General features: G+C 39.3%; 1 protein-coding gene across 3 annotated transcripts; it reads left to right on the top strand.

Annotated features, from left to right (window-relative positions):
• The first annotated feature begins 5,137 nt into the window (after positions 1 to 5,137).
• ccnb2 (cyclin B2) lies at positions 5,138 to 9,613 on the top strand. Of its 3 annotated transcripts, none has more exons than XM_077519418.1 (8): positions 5,138 to 5,285; positions 5,409 to 5,522; positions 8,024 to 8,281; positions 8,355 to 8,513; positions 8,585 to 8,821; positions 8,923 to 9,063; positions 9,192 to 9,302; positions 9,369 to 9,613. In XM_077519418.1, the coding sequence occupies exons 1-8, from the start codon at positions 5,223 to 5,225 to the stop codon at positions 9,474 to 9,476; spliced, it is 1,191 nt and encodes a 396-aa protein (XP_077375544.1). In that variant the 5' UTR covers positions 5,138 to 5,222; the 3' UTR covers positions 9,477 to 9,613. The 3 variants fall into 3 exon arrangements, with proteins under 3 accessions (XP_077375544.1, XP_077375545.1, XP_077375546.1); XM_077519419.1 differs by having other exon boundaries at positions 5,412 to 5,522; XM_077519420.1 differs by lacking the exon at positions 9,369 to 9,613 and having other exon boundaries at positions 9,134 to 9,279.
• The last annotated feature ends 1,671 nt before the right edge of the window (positions 9,614 to 11,284 follow it).

Raw genomic sequence — 11,284 nt, forward strand, 5'->3', positions numbered from 1 at the left:
GGCAAGTGCAGGGAAATAAATATGGAATCACTCCATTCTGAGGAAAAAAATATGGAATCATGAAAAACCAACAAAGAAAAAACAAAAGACATAACTAGTATTTAGTTGCACCACCTCTGGCTTTTATGACAGCTTGCAGTCTCTGAGGCATATACTTGATGAGTGTCAAACAGTATTCTTCATCAATCTGGTGCCAACTCTCTTTGATTGCAGTTGCCAGATCATCTTTGCAGGTTGGAGCCTTGCACTTGGTCCAGCAGTCCTCCAAGGTGTGATAACTACACTGTTTTTAACTGCTGACTAATGAGCAGATGTAATTTGAGGCAGGTGCCCAATTATGGAAAGGAAATTGACTGGGTGTGTCCTTATTTTCTGCTCAAAATGGAGTGATTCCATATTTATTTCCCTGCACTTGCTCTATAAAAGTAACATTTACTGACCAGCACAATGATTTTTCTTAATTTCTTTTAGTGTTTCTGAAAGCCAAGGTGTTGCACTTTGGAATGACCTTAGGACTGTTTCATGCTTTCTATCTGAGTTTGATCACAGAATAAAACGTCTGAGTGCTCATCCAAGACTGGTGATTCCATAACTTTTTGTTAGGGGTAGTAGAATCAAAAATTGCTGCATCAAAGTCAACACGGTGACATTTTTTTTTTTTTAAGAAATCCCCCTTTGCTCACCTTCAAATAATTAATAATAATAATAGATTTTGTATTAAGTTGAAGTAGTTGGTTTACTGGCAGCAGATGTTACACTTGGTTGCTTTCAAGACAAAGTTTCACTTGGTCTGTGCAATTTAGGATACAGGATGCTCATCTTGTTCTAGAAATTTGTAGTTTTTGGTGCAGAATGTAATTGAAAATTGAGAGAATTGTTTTATGTTCAACTATTCCTTTCAGCGAGTGATCTTGTTATATTCATAATGGACATTGATATTGTAGAAAGTGTACAGTACAGTGACTATCCACTCTGTCTTATAGGCAGGTTTTTATTGAGCTTTGTTTTTTCCTCATTGTATTTTTTGTTTTGTTTTATTATTATTATATTTTGTATGTGAGAAGCCATGCTGAATGTTCAGTGTGGTGCAGTTGGTCCAGAAGCATTATAATATTGGTTAAGTCACTTCATTTGGATTAATGTGCCATGTTTTAATTACTGCAGTCTCTCAGCCCCAGATTTGTTTTCTAAGGTGACATGGTAGAAAAAAAAAAAGAAGAAAAAAAACAACTTTGCGTTCCCTTGCAAAACATTTTACGTTTTTTTGTTGTTGTTTGTTTGTTTTTGTTTTTCCTACCATGCCATTTAGGGGCTCCATAGTTTTCTGATCAGCGTTTTTTTTTGTCTTTTTTCTTTTTTATGTAAACAGTTCCAAGAAATGAATAAAAGCACATGATTTTGTTTAACATGACTATATTCAAATGGGCCGATGTTTCTTTAGTTTCTGAGCCACTTGGTAATAAAAACATGGCATATCCAATTAAAGGCCCTGTTTGCCGGCTTCACTCAGGAAAATTCACTTTTTAAATACAGGATTTAAACAAACTACTTCTCAATTTACAGATATGGGCTTTTCTTAACGTGTGGGGGTGATTTTGACCTAAACCCCCACAGCCCCGGCAATTTGAAAGCACGCACGGATTATTATATTTTTTTTTTTCACTCACCACAGAAGCTTATGTGTGTGAATGAGTGAGTGAAAAAAAAGAATCCGTGCGTGCTTTCAAATTACCGCGGGAGTGACGTCACGCAGCTGACACGTTCGCCCGGCCCCGTTTGCGACACTCCACCCCCCGCTCTGCGATTGGCTGGAGGGGTGTAAAACACTGTCTTTCCACAGAAATGGCCCCTTGTACACAAAACAAACACAAAATGGCAAAATACAGGCTGGGGGTGTGGGGGTTTAGGACAAAATCACCCCCACACGTGAAGAAAAGCCCATATCTGTAAATTGAGAAGTAGTTTGTTTAAATCCTGTATTTAAAAAGTGCATTTTCCTGAATGAAACTGGCAGACAGAGCCTTTTTAAGTCATTTGTGCATAAAAGCTACCTTTACTTTAAAACCTCAAATTCAAAAAAGTAATGTACAGAAAGACTGGCTTATGTTGCATAACTTGCATAATCACTATTTTAAGAGTAGACATTTTATTTTTCTTCAAGTAATTTTACAAGCGAGATGTGATGTTAATCAATACAGTTGGAGAAAGCATCTGATCGGAATCATTCATTTGTGTTACACTTTATTGTGTTTGATTTCTTGCCTGTCCAATAATGTGTTGTCGTGGCAGCATAACGTCAGCGTTTAATTCAGTCCAAACACTTCATTTTGACATTTTGTTATTCACCCATTTTTAAATGTTTATTTAGTCCAATATCTTCAGGTGCCTTAAGAGATTTGACCAAATTTATAGAAGATATCAATAAAAAAAATGCCCAGTTTCCCCCTTAAATTAGTTGCATTTACCACTGTCAGTCTTTCTGTCTATTATTTTTCTCTTGTCTGGAAGTTAACAACCCAGTAGATTGAGGGATCAACTATAAAAGATGTTTACGTACTTTTCATGTGTTATGTACTGTTCATATCACCAGCAGCTAATCATCGTTCTAAAATGGGCTTTGTCCTTCCCCTTTGTCAGATTGTCTGCATCCTACTCCACTCAAAACTGTTCCAGGTGTACTGTTCGTGTGCTCTTTGTCCTATTAGACAGCTCTTAACTTTTCCTATTGATTCAAAAAGGAAAAAGAAATGTAAATAGTTTGCGGACATTTAGCGTGGTTACTATGGGAAATCTGTAAAAAGAATTAAAAATGGGCAGTGCATATATTGTCCAATATGTAAATCACATGCACACACCTTGAGTTTTGAATACTTGAAAACTATATAAAGTTGCTATGTGACGTATTTCCTGAGCATCTTTTGAGTCGAAATGCTGCATAACAGAAGTCACCGTTTGTGTTTTTAGAAAAGCATTTTAGAATAAATCCAAAAGGCATAGTTTTGCATTCACTTGACCTCCATTGTCACAAATTTACTGTACCTTTCCCCAAAAGACTCACCTTATTTTTTGAACACGCTACAAAGTCGAGAGCTTATTTTGTTGGTATCATTGTCCACAGGTCACAGGTGTTGGACCTGAGAGAGATTTTCCCTCAGTATTACATGGGCTTCAGATCAATGTTTTGTGCAAGTTCTTCACCGAACTCAACAGAATATATTTTCTGGACCTTGTATTTTTCTATGGGACACAAGACTAGTCCGTTCCCCAAACTTCCCTCGAAATATGAAGCGTACAATTAATTGTTAAGAAAGAAAAAAAAACTTGGTAAAAGGTTTTAAAATAAGAGATTCAGCTCAAGCCACTGATCTACATATATTAATGGACAGCCAAGAGCCCATACACGCCATTGCAAGCCATTGAAGCCACAGGGTGGCCATCTTACCCGTTCCATCTCGCGAGCAGTCGTAATGGGGTATACGCCACGGAAGAGGCGGGACTGTTTTTGCACATGAGCTTTGATTCCGGTTCCGGTTCGCGACGTGTGGGCGACGTCCCAATACTTGTGCTTCCGACTTGTTGCCCCTCGGTTGCGCGTTCCCATTGACGGGTGCGAATGTGTAATGTGTCTGTCAGTTGTCCTAAACACGTCAGAGAGCTGAGACGCCCTGCCCGCTCCTACAAAATCGACACGAGCATGCGGTTGGGGGGCGCAGGGTTGGGGATGCGAGTGTTGGAACGCGGCACACACGTAGCAACCCGGAACCGGAGTGAAAGCTCACGTGCAAAATCACGGCAGTCGGAAGTCCTGCCTCTTTCGTGGCATATACCCCATTGGTCACTTTTTTTTTTTTTTTTTAAACCAGTGGGCGGTATGTGGTGCACCCCGTTTATCACTCAGTTCCTTAGATCCTAATATTGGATTTGGCAGAGGCAAACATCATTAAGCATATCATTTATACATGCATTTTTTAAAACAACATAAAACATGCTGTTTCTACTAAGTACTGTCTCAAATGTTCTCCAATTTAGATACTGTAAATGTATAGGATCGTATGCCCAGAAACGTTTCTTGGGAGTGGTAATATGGCGGTTCGCGGCTTCAAAAGTCTTGGCCTATCGGCTATCCAGTTTTCCTCTTTATTAAACATTTCTATAAACATACACTTGTAGAGGATGCAACGCCTGATCATGGCAACAATATAACAAACAAAAAAGAATATGAAAGTAAACAAAAACTGAAGATTCTTTCACATCACGTCACTTAAAGTAAAAGTGTGTATACAGGTTCATAAAAAACAAAACATTCAAACAATAAATACTGCTTCTTATTGGCACTTTTTTCCCCTTGCATATTTGATTCTTTCCCATTTCTTAAAGCATACAAAAACAACTTAATATCAGCAATAAATCCTTGAAAGTAGGGCTTACATCTCTTCCACTTAGCAAAATTAATGAATATATTTGCCTATTAACAAAATAATATTCATTTAAATCCGAAACAGAAAAGTCAAAATCATCCAGAAATAAAATAACATGACTTCATTCAAATTGTGGAACGTCATTAGTTCTTTGGCAACAAAGTTTTTATATCAGTCCAAAATCCTTGTAAAATAGGGCAAAGAAAATAAACTAATTATCCAAAGTTTCTTCGTCATTTTGGCAGAAGGAACCGTTATCTACTTCAAGCTTAAATCTTATCTTTAAAATTCTGCCACAGGATATACCTTGTGTATGACTTTAACGTGTTTGTTTCACTTTAGGCAACGACAGGCCATCTAATGTATTCCAGTAATATATACAGATAAGTGGCTCAAGCGTACACGCTAACATTTGTTGGGTGCTATGCTAACTGGTCAAGAAGAAAGTTGGCAACATAAAAATAAAACATTTTGATGATGTCTTTGTCTGATAACATGAGTGTTACTTTGAGTTGTGTGACGCTCATACAATTATAGCAGAAAAGGGAGAAAAATCTGAAAAGATAAAATGACTTTTCTGATTTCCCACTTTCCGCGAATGCAGCATTATCACAGTTGCGTTGTCACGTAACCTTTAACCCCATATTTCAACCAATCAGGAGCGTCCCAGTAATTCGTCTATCCAATCAAATGTGACAGAGCTACATTTAAACCCTGCTCCGAGTTCCGGTGACAAGCGTTTTAACGAGCAGTCTGTATCGACTCGAGTTAAACGGCACGTTTAGGCTGTAATTTTTATTTTTTATGTTTAGGGTTTGTCTTCCTCAGTTTGGAGCCACCATGTCGTCCATGGAAGTCCGACGTGTGGTAAGAAATACAGAGCGTTTAAAGCAAATGATTAGTAATCTGTGGTGGTTGCCGTGTCTGTACTCGTAGTTCAAATTGAACTTTTTTCTTTTCTTTTTTTTTAAATTTTAAACCCTATTTTAGCAGATTCCAGTGACTGACAACCCCCTAAAGATGAGTAAACCCATCGGCGTTGAGAAATCGCGAAATGCTCTTGGCGAGCTAACCAACGTACCTGCGTCAGAAGTCCCCGTAAAGGTAAGTTCGTCCGGCAAAATACAACGCGCTGCATCTTCTGGCCTACTCTAATACGCAATTGCAATATACAAATATTTTTTAAGCTATAAAAGTATAATACAGTAATAAACCTGATGTCAAATTTGTTCCAAGGTCATTTTAACGTCCAAGACTATTTTGAAGGTAATTCAGCAATTACATGCGCGCGCGCACACACACACACACACACACAGAGAAAAAGTTGTCAATGCATAATAACAATTACATTTTTTCACAAGTGTTTATTGTACTTGGTTGCATTAGTGCTGGCCCCTTCGCATCTGCACAATATGCTACAGTGGAATCTGCTTTCCATTCTGTATGACTGGGTGGTGAGGTTTGCGTGCTACTTGTGAAATCACCATCGTACTATTTCAATTATGGTACGTGTGATATAGTCAATGATTGAGTGTTGTGAAGCTGGATTTTAGGCTTGCTGGTGGTTGTCTCTCAGAAATTTAGTTCACAAATTCTGAAAGCTTCTGTGCATATGAGTCCTTGACCCCTTTTTGGATTACCTAAATAATAGGGGCTTGACTTGCTCTCAAAATAGCCATTTGCTACTCGTGCTCAGCCAACGAATTCCGGTTGGATTGGTATTTGTATGTATTTCCTGGCAATTTTATTTTTTTTCTAAATGGTAAAAGAATTCTTGCAGTGCTATTGGTAAGTCCTCGTGAGTATTGGATGGTGAACCTGCATGCTACCTGGAGGCTAAAGAGGATTGACAAATTTTGACGCATGGAACAAACAATGTCTTGCTGCTGACACATGTAGCCACCATCTTGGGTGTGTTTGGCTCCACTGTTAGTAACTCCATTGATTTTTTTTTTTTGTGTGCGTGTGTGTGTTTCTTCCACCAATTTGATTTGTTACAAACATCAGACATGCAGCTATGATACAAGCCCCTTATGTCATTTTATAATTGGGGTTTTAACATAGAGCACTGCAGGACTCCCTGTTCAACATGAGTCTCTCTGCATGAATGCTGTACCAGATGTCAGTGGTTGCCTGCTTGAAATGACTGTTTTGCCTACTTTTTCTAAACAATCACCAGCCCTCTTTGGCATTTTAAAATGTCTTGTGCAACTTTGCCACTTATTTGAACTAACAGGCGCGCGCAAAAAAAAAAGCCACAAGATCAACACACGCTTTTTTGTTTACTATACATGAAATCACTGGAGAATATTTACAGGTTGCCATAGAAAGATTCAGAGTATTTTCAATAGAACAGATCAGGTATGATTGTGATAATTGGGCTCCAAACACATTCTTTTAATATGAATCAACTAAGTGGCGTGCCCGCAACTGTCATGACAAGTGCACTTGAGATAAACAGTTGCCATATAAACAAAACACCAGTTCCGGTGACGCTATACCTTCTGAAAAGTCTAAAGATTTTAAATTTGGCATGCGACCTCAAAAATGTTAGAATTGCCAACCATTTGTGCACAGGTCTAATAAATGGTAAAATTGAGAAAAAAAATAGTATTTGTCTTTTAAAAATTACCTTTAAATTCAATCCAAGGCCATAGACAAAGTGGTTTTGCACAAGGATCTAGTGCCAACATGAGATGACATTCTGATCTTTATGGGCAGCCATTTTTAGATTTGTGCATATCGACCACCAGTGGGCAACCCTAACTTGAATGAGGTGCTTTGAGAGCCATTTGCCCATACTTGATACCATACAAAATTGCAAAAACTTGTCACAAAGTGCATAATTTTCATGAATGCTTAGTAAAGTAGTCGCTCCGTAAGTGTGAGGCTTGTTTTTTTTTTTTTTTTAATGCACTTACAACTTCTTGCAGCCAGTCAGTTGTAAACAAGCTGTTTTTGTTTCAAGTGTTTACTGAAGAATTGAACATTTATTTATTTATTTCAGACCAGATTGTTGAATTTCAAAACACTATGTCCTACTGCCTGATAACCGTGCTCTGAGGATGTTAGGATGTGGCCGATAACGCCTTGACAGCCTATGTTTTGCGGGTTATGGTTAGAGCAAGTCTAATGCCAATAATTTTGTGAAAAGGCACAGAAGGGAGTGAAGCAACGCAGGAATCATGCCCCAATGCACGACTCAGTTTGGCGATTGACTAAGCAGAGCTGTTCATGGCAAAATGGCGCTGGCCTGAGAGTTGCCAGTCACAGCAAAATACTGCCCCAACTTTCTGGGCAAGTATGTAAAACAACATATTTGTCAGTAGTTGGACTCGTCGTAGAAAAGCCACAAAATAAAGTACACATTTGGATTCATAAATGTACGACATGCATAGCGTCATTAAGAAATGTAAAGATCAAGTGACCTTTATTAGTCTCACAGAAGTGACCCATAGTGCAGGAATACCAATAAATGGTAACTAATACTGCCATAATGGCGGAAATTTGAGTGTTACTATGAAACTGAGTCAACTGTTTGATGCAGTCTGCCTCTCACGACTTGAATTTCACCACTGCTTCACTCCAAACTTTTCTGCCTCCAGGAAAGGAGACGAGGCAAACCAGCTGGAACACAGAAAGCTGAAGTAGTGTCTCAGGTTCAAGCGGCAGCAGATCCACTTCCTCTGATTTCGGCGGCATCTGCTGATGTTTCCATGAAGGATGAAGAGGAGCTGCAACTGTGCCAGGCATTCTCCAACACACTGGTCCCAGTGGATGATGTAGATGAGCAGGATGCTGACATGCCCCAGCTGTGCTCTGAATACGTGAAGGACATCTACAAATATCTGCACCACCTTGAAGTAATCTTGCCTCACTCATCCTTGTTGAACAATGAACTTTTTAAATTCATCTGCTCATTGCTCCTTTCCATAGGTAGAGCAGCCTGTGCGTGCCAATTACATGCAGGGTTATGAAATCACTCACCGCATGAGGGCGCTTCTCATTGACTGGATGGTCCAGGTTCATTCCAGGTTCCAGCTGCTGCAGGAGACCTTGTATCTCTCTGTTGCAGTCCTCGACCGCTTTCTCCAGGTAAGAGCCGTCACAATTTTAGTTGTATAGACTTTTGTCAAGTGAAAGAAACCAAACTGGCCGTGTTGCAGATCCATCCAGTTTCTCGGACAAAGTTGCAACTCGTCGGTGTGACCGCAATGCTGGTTGCCTCAAAGTATGAGGAGATGTATCCCCCGTTGGTGAGGGACTGTGCCTACATCACGGACAAAGCGTTCACCAATGCTCAAATTTTGGAGATGGAGACGTTGATTTTAAAGAGCCTCAACTTTCAGCTCGGACGTCCACTTCCGCTACATTTCCTCAGGAGAGCTTCAAAAGTGGCTAATGTGAGATTTGTAGTGACTGAGTGTCTAGTCCAAACTGCAGTAGTAACATCTCCGTGTCCACGTCATCGTAACGTCTCATTTGGGCACTTGTTTTCACCCAGGCTGATGTGGAAAGGCACACACTGGCCAAGTATTTAATGGAGCTGACCCTCATTGACTATGAAATGGTTCATTATCGCCCTTCTGAGATTGCTGCTGCGGCTCTGTGCCTCTCTCAGCTGCTGCTGAATGGACTGCCTTGGGTGAGTCGCCAAGTAGTCTGCGACATTGTGGCAATTTTGGTTATGAGTAAAAAACCTGTGTTGTGTGCAGGCGGACTTTTTGACATGAATGGAATCATTTTTCAAAAATACTAATTTGTCTTCGTCAGTCAACCACACAGGAACACTACTCAACATATACCGAGACCCATTTGAAGCCCATCATGCAGCACATGGCCAAGAATGTTGTGATAGTCAATGGCGGGAAAACAAAATTCATGGTGAGTGGCTGGCGTGCACCATGAGGTCGGTATGAGAACCAATGTGATCAGGGCTTCTCTTTGCAGGCTGTAAGGAATAAGTACTCAAGCAGCAAATTACTGAAGATCAGCCTGATTCCACAGCTCAAGTCTGCGCTCATCACAAACATGGCAGCTGCTCTCGATACTGCGTGAATTTATTTTTTTTAAACTTCCTGCATGCACTTTATTTTAAAATAATTTTTAATGATCATTTATTGCACGTTTCTTAATGAGAATGCATGCTAATGTACAATTGCTCTATATAACATTAAAGTGACCTGTTGTCTTAACACTGTTGCATGGGTTTTCAGTTGTGATTCCACAATGTAGCCTTGTGTATACCTGTCCCTTATGACGGCAATTAAAACGTTTTAAATGACATGCTGGTTTATTCAAACTTATATCATAAAATTTGTATTAGATGTATGATTTTAATGTGTTCAAATTTACACAAGTCTATACTTGTAAATATGACTTGGATTTTCATGCCGAAATAGGCTTCATACTGGAGCTTCTCACTGTGTTTACACATTGTTTCCACTGACAAATGTATCGGTCAAGACAGCAGTATCTTGCTCTTGGAGCAGTGATACCCAACATATGTCATGGACAGGGAGTCGATTAAATCATGACTGGGTGTCCTCAGTTTACAGCTGTACTGGCGTTAAGATTATGAATGGGCTGCTTTGCGCAGCATTAGATCTGTGGCAAAAAAAAAAAAGGCACACTTGGTGACCGCTATTTTTCATTGTAGTATACCGTAAATGCTTAATGCTCTAGCCACACAACTACTGTTTAACAAATTGTGCAGCGCAGTCTCTGAAGAGCAATAATTCTGATTGTTAAAACTGTTGATTACACTTGTCTGCGTCCTACATTTACTAAAAAGGAGATAATTGGCAAGATATGTAAAATTTTGTGCAATTGTGATGAAAAGAGTCAAAATCATTGAGGTTATGGATGACTAGTCACCATCAAGTGAATCCAGTCTGAACTGTTCAATTTTATCTCCACCCTTTTGCAACAATGTAAATACCCACAATATCCAGTAATACACAATACACCGTATCCAGATTATGACATCTCTGCCTGAAAATCCATTATTGTGCTGGTGATTCTTTCTGAAATTTACTTCACAAGCATGTATCATGCAGCTTTTGTCCTTCACAATCATTACTCTGGAAGTAGCTCTGAGTTTCAAAAATGTTTGTGACCCCTGATTTAAGGTTTAGAACCGACGTCGGAAATGTAGCTACTGGGGATGCTGCCACATTATGTAATTTCATGACTAAAAAGTTATTTTGTTGAAAACAGCGTTACAGCCATGTTACTGAAAAATGTAGGCAAACTAATAGCTGATACTCTAATGCAGTGCTTCTCATTTATTTTTTTTGAAGGAGAAAGAAAATATTTCAGCAGCAGAGGAACATACTCGTTGCGCACTTTCTGACAATGAGAGCTCCACTGCCACCTACTGAATTGGATATGCAATTACACTTATTCTCGCATCGCAAGAAAAAAAACACATTCTCGGAGGTCACACACCGCCCTCCCACGACCTGGCAACACACCACGCCCTTCTATTTGAATAGCACTGCACTAGCGCTCTGAACTTATATAGCAGTCAGATCACAGTTCCTTTTCTTTTTTTAAATTCTGAGCTACTGTAAATCATTTGTTCATGATTTCTAAATTCCTTTTTTTTTTTTTTTTATTGGAAATCTTGCCTTACGAACTTGCCCTTAAAGGTCATTGAGAGTGTCATGTGACAGCTCAACTCATTATGTGGATTTGACGTATGAATTCATGACACCGACCTTGAATGTAGCACAGTGAGTAAAAAGTGAGGTCATCGAGTTCAGCCTTCATCTTAGCAGCACTAGTCATTCAGCCATTATTCCTGAGCATCACTTATCTGTTATAGAACTTGTGTGATGCCCGGACGACAGTTGAGAAACTGT

Source organism: Festucalex cinctus, chromosome 4 (genome assembly GCF_051991245.1).
Source record: "Festucalex cinctus isolate MCC-2025b chromosome 4, RoL_Fcin_1.0, whole genome shotgun sequence".
Classification (NCBI taxonomy): Eukaryota; Metazoa; Chordata; class Actinopteri; order Syngnathiformes; family Syngnathidae; genus Festucalex; species Festucalex cinctus.

Coding starts and splice junctions, on each gene's coding strand:
- ccnb2 (XM_077519418.1), top strand. CDS start 5,223: ATGTTTAGGGTTTGTCTTCCTCAGTTTGGAGCCACCATGTCGTCCATG. Junction 8,514..8,584: donor TCCTCGACCGCTTTCTCCAG/GTAAGAGCCGTC, acceptor GCCGTGTTGCAG/ATCCATCCAGTTTCTCGGAC. Junction 9,064..9,191: donor TGCTGAATGGACTGCCTTGG/GTGAGTCGCCAA, acceptor TGTCTTCGTCAG/TCAACCACACAGGAACACTA.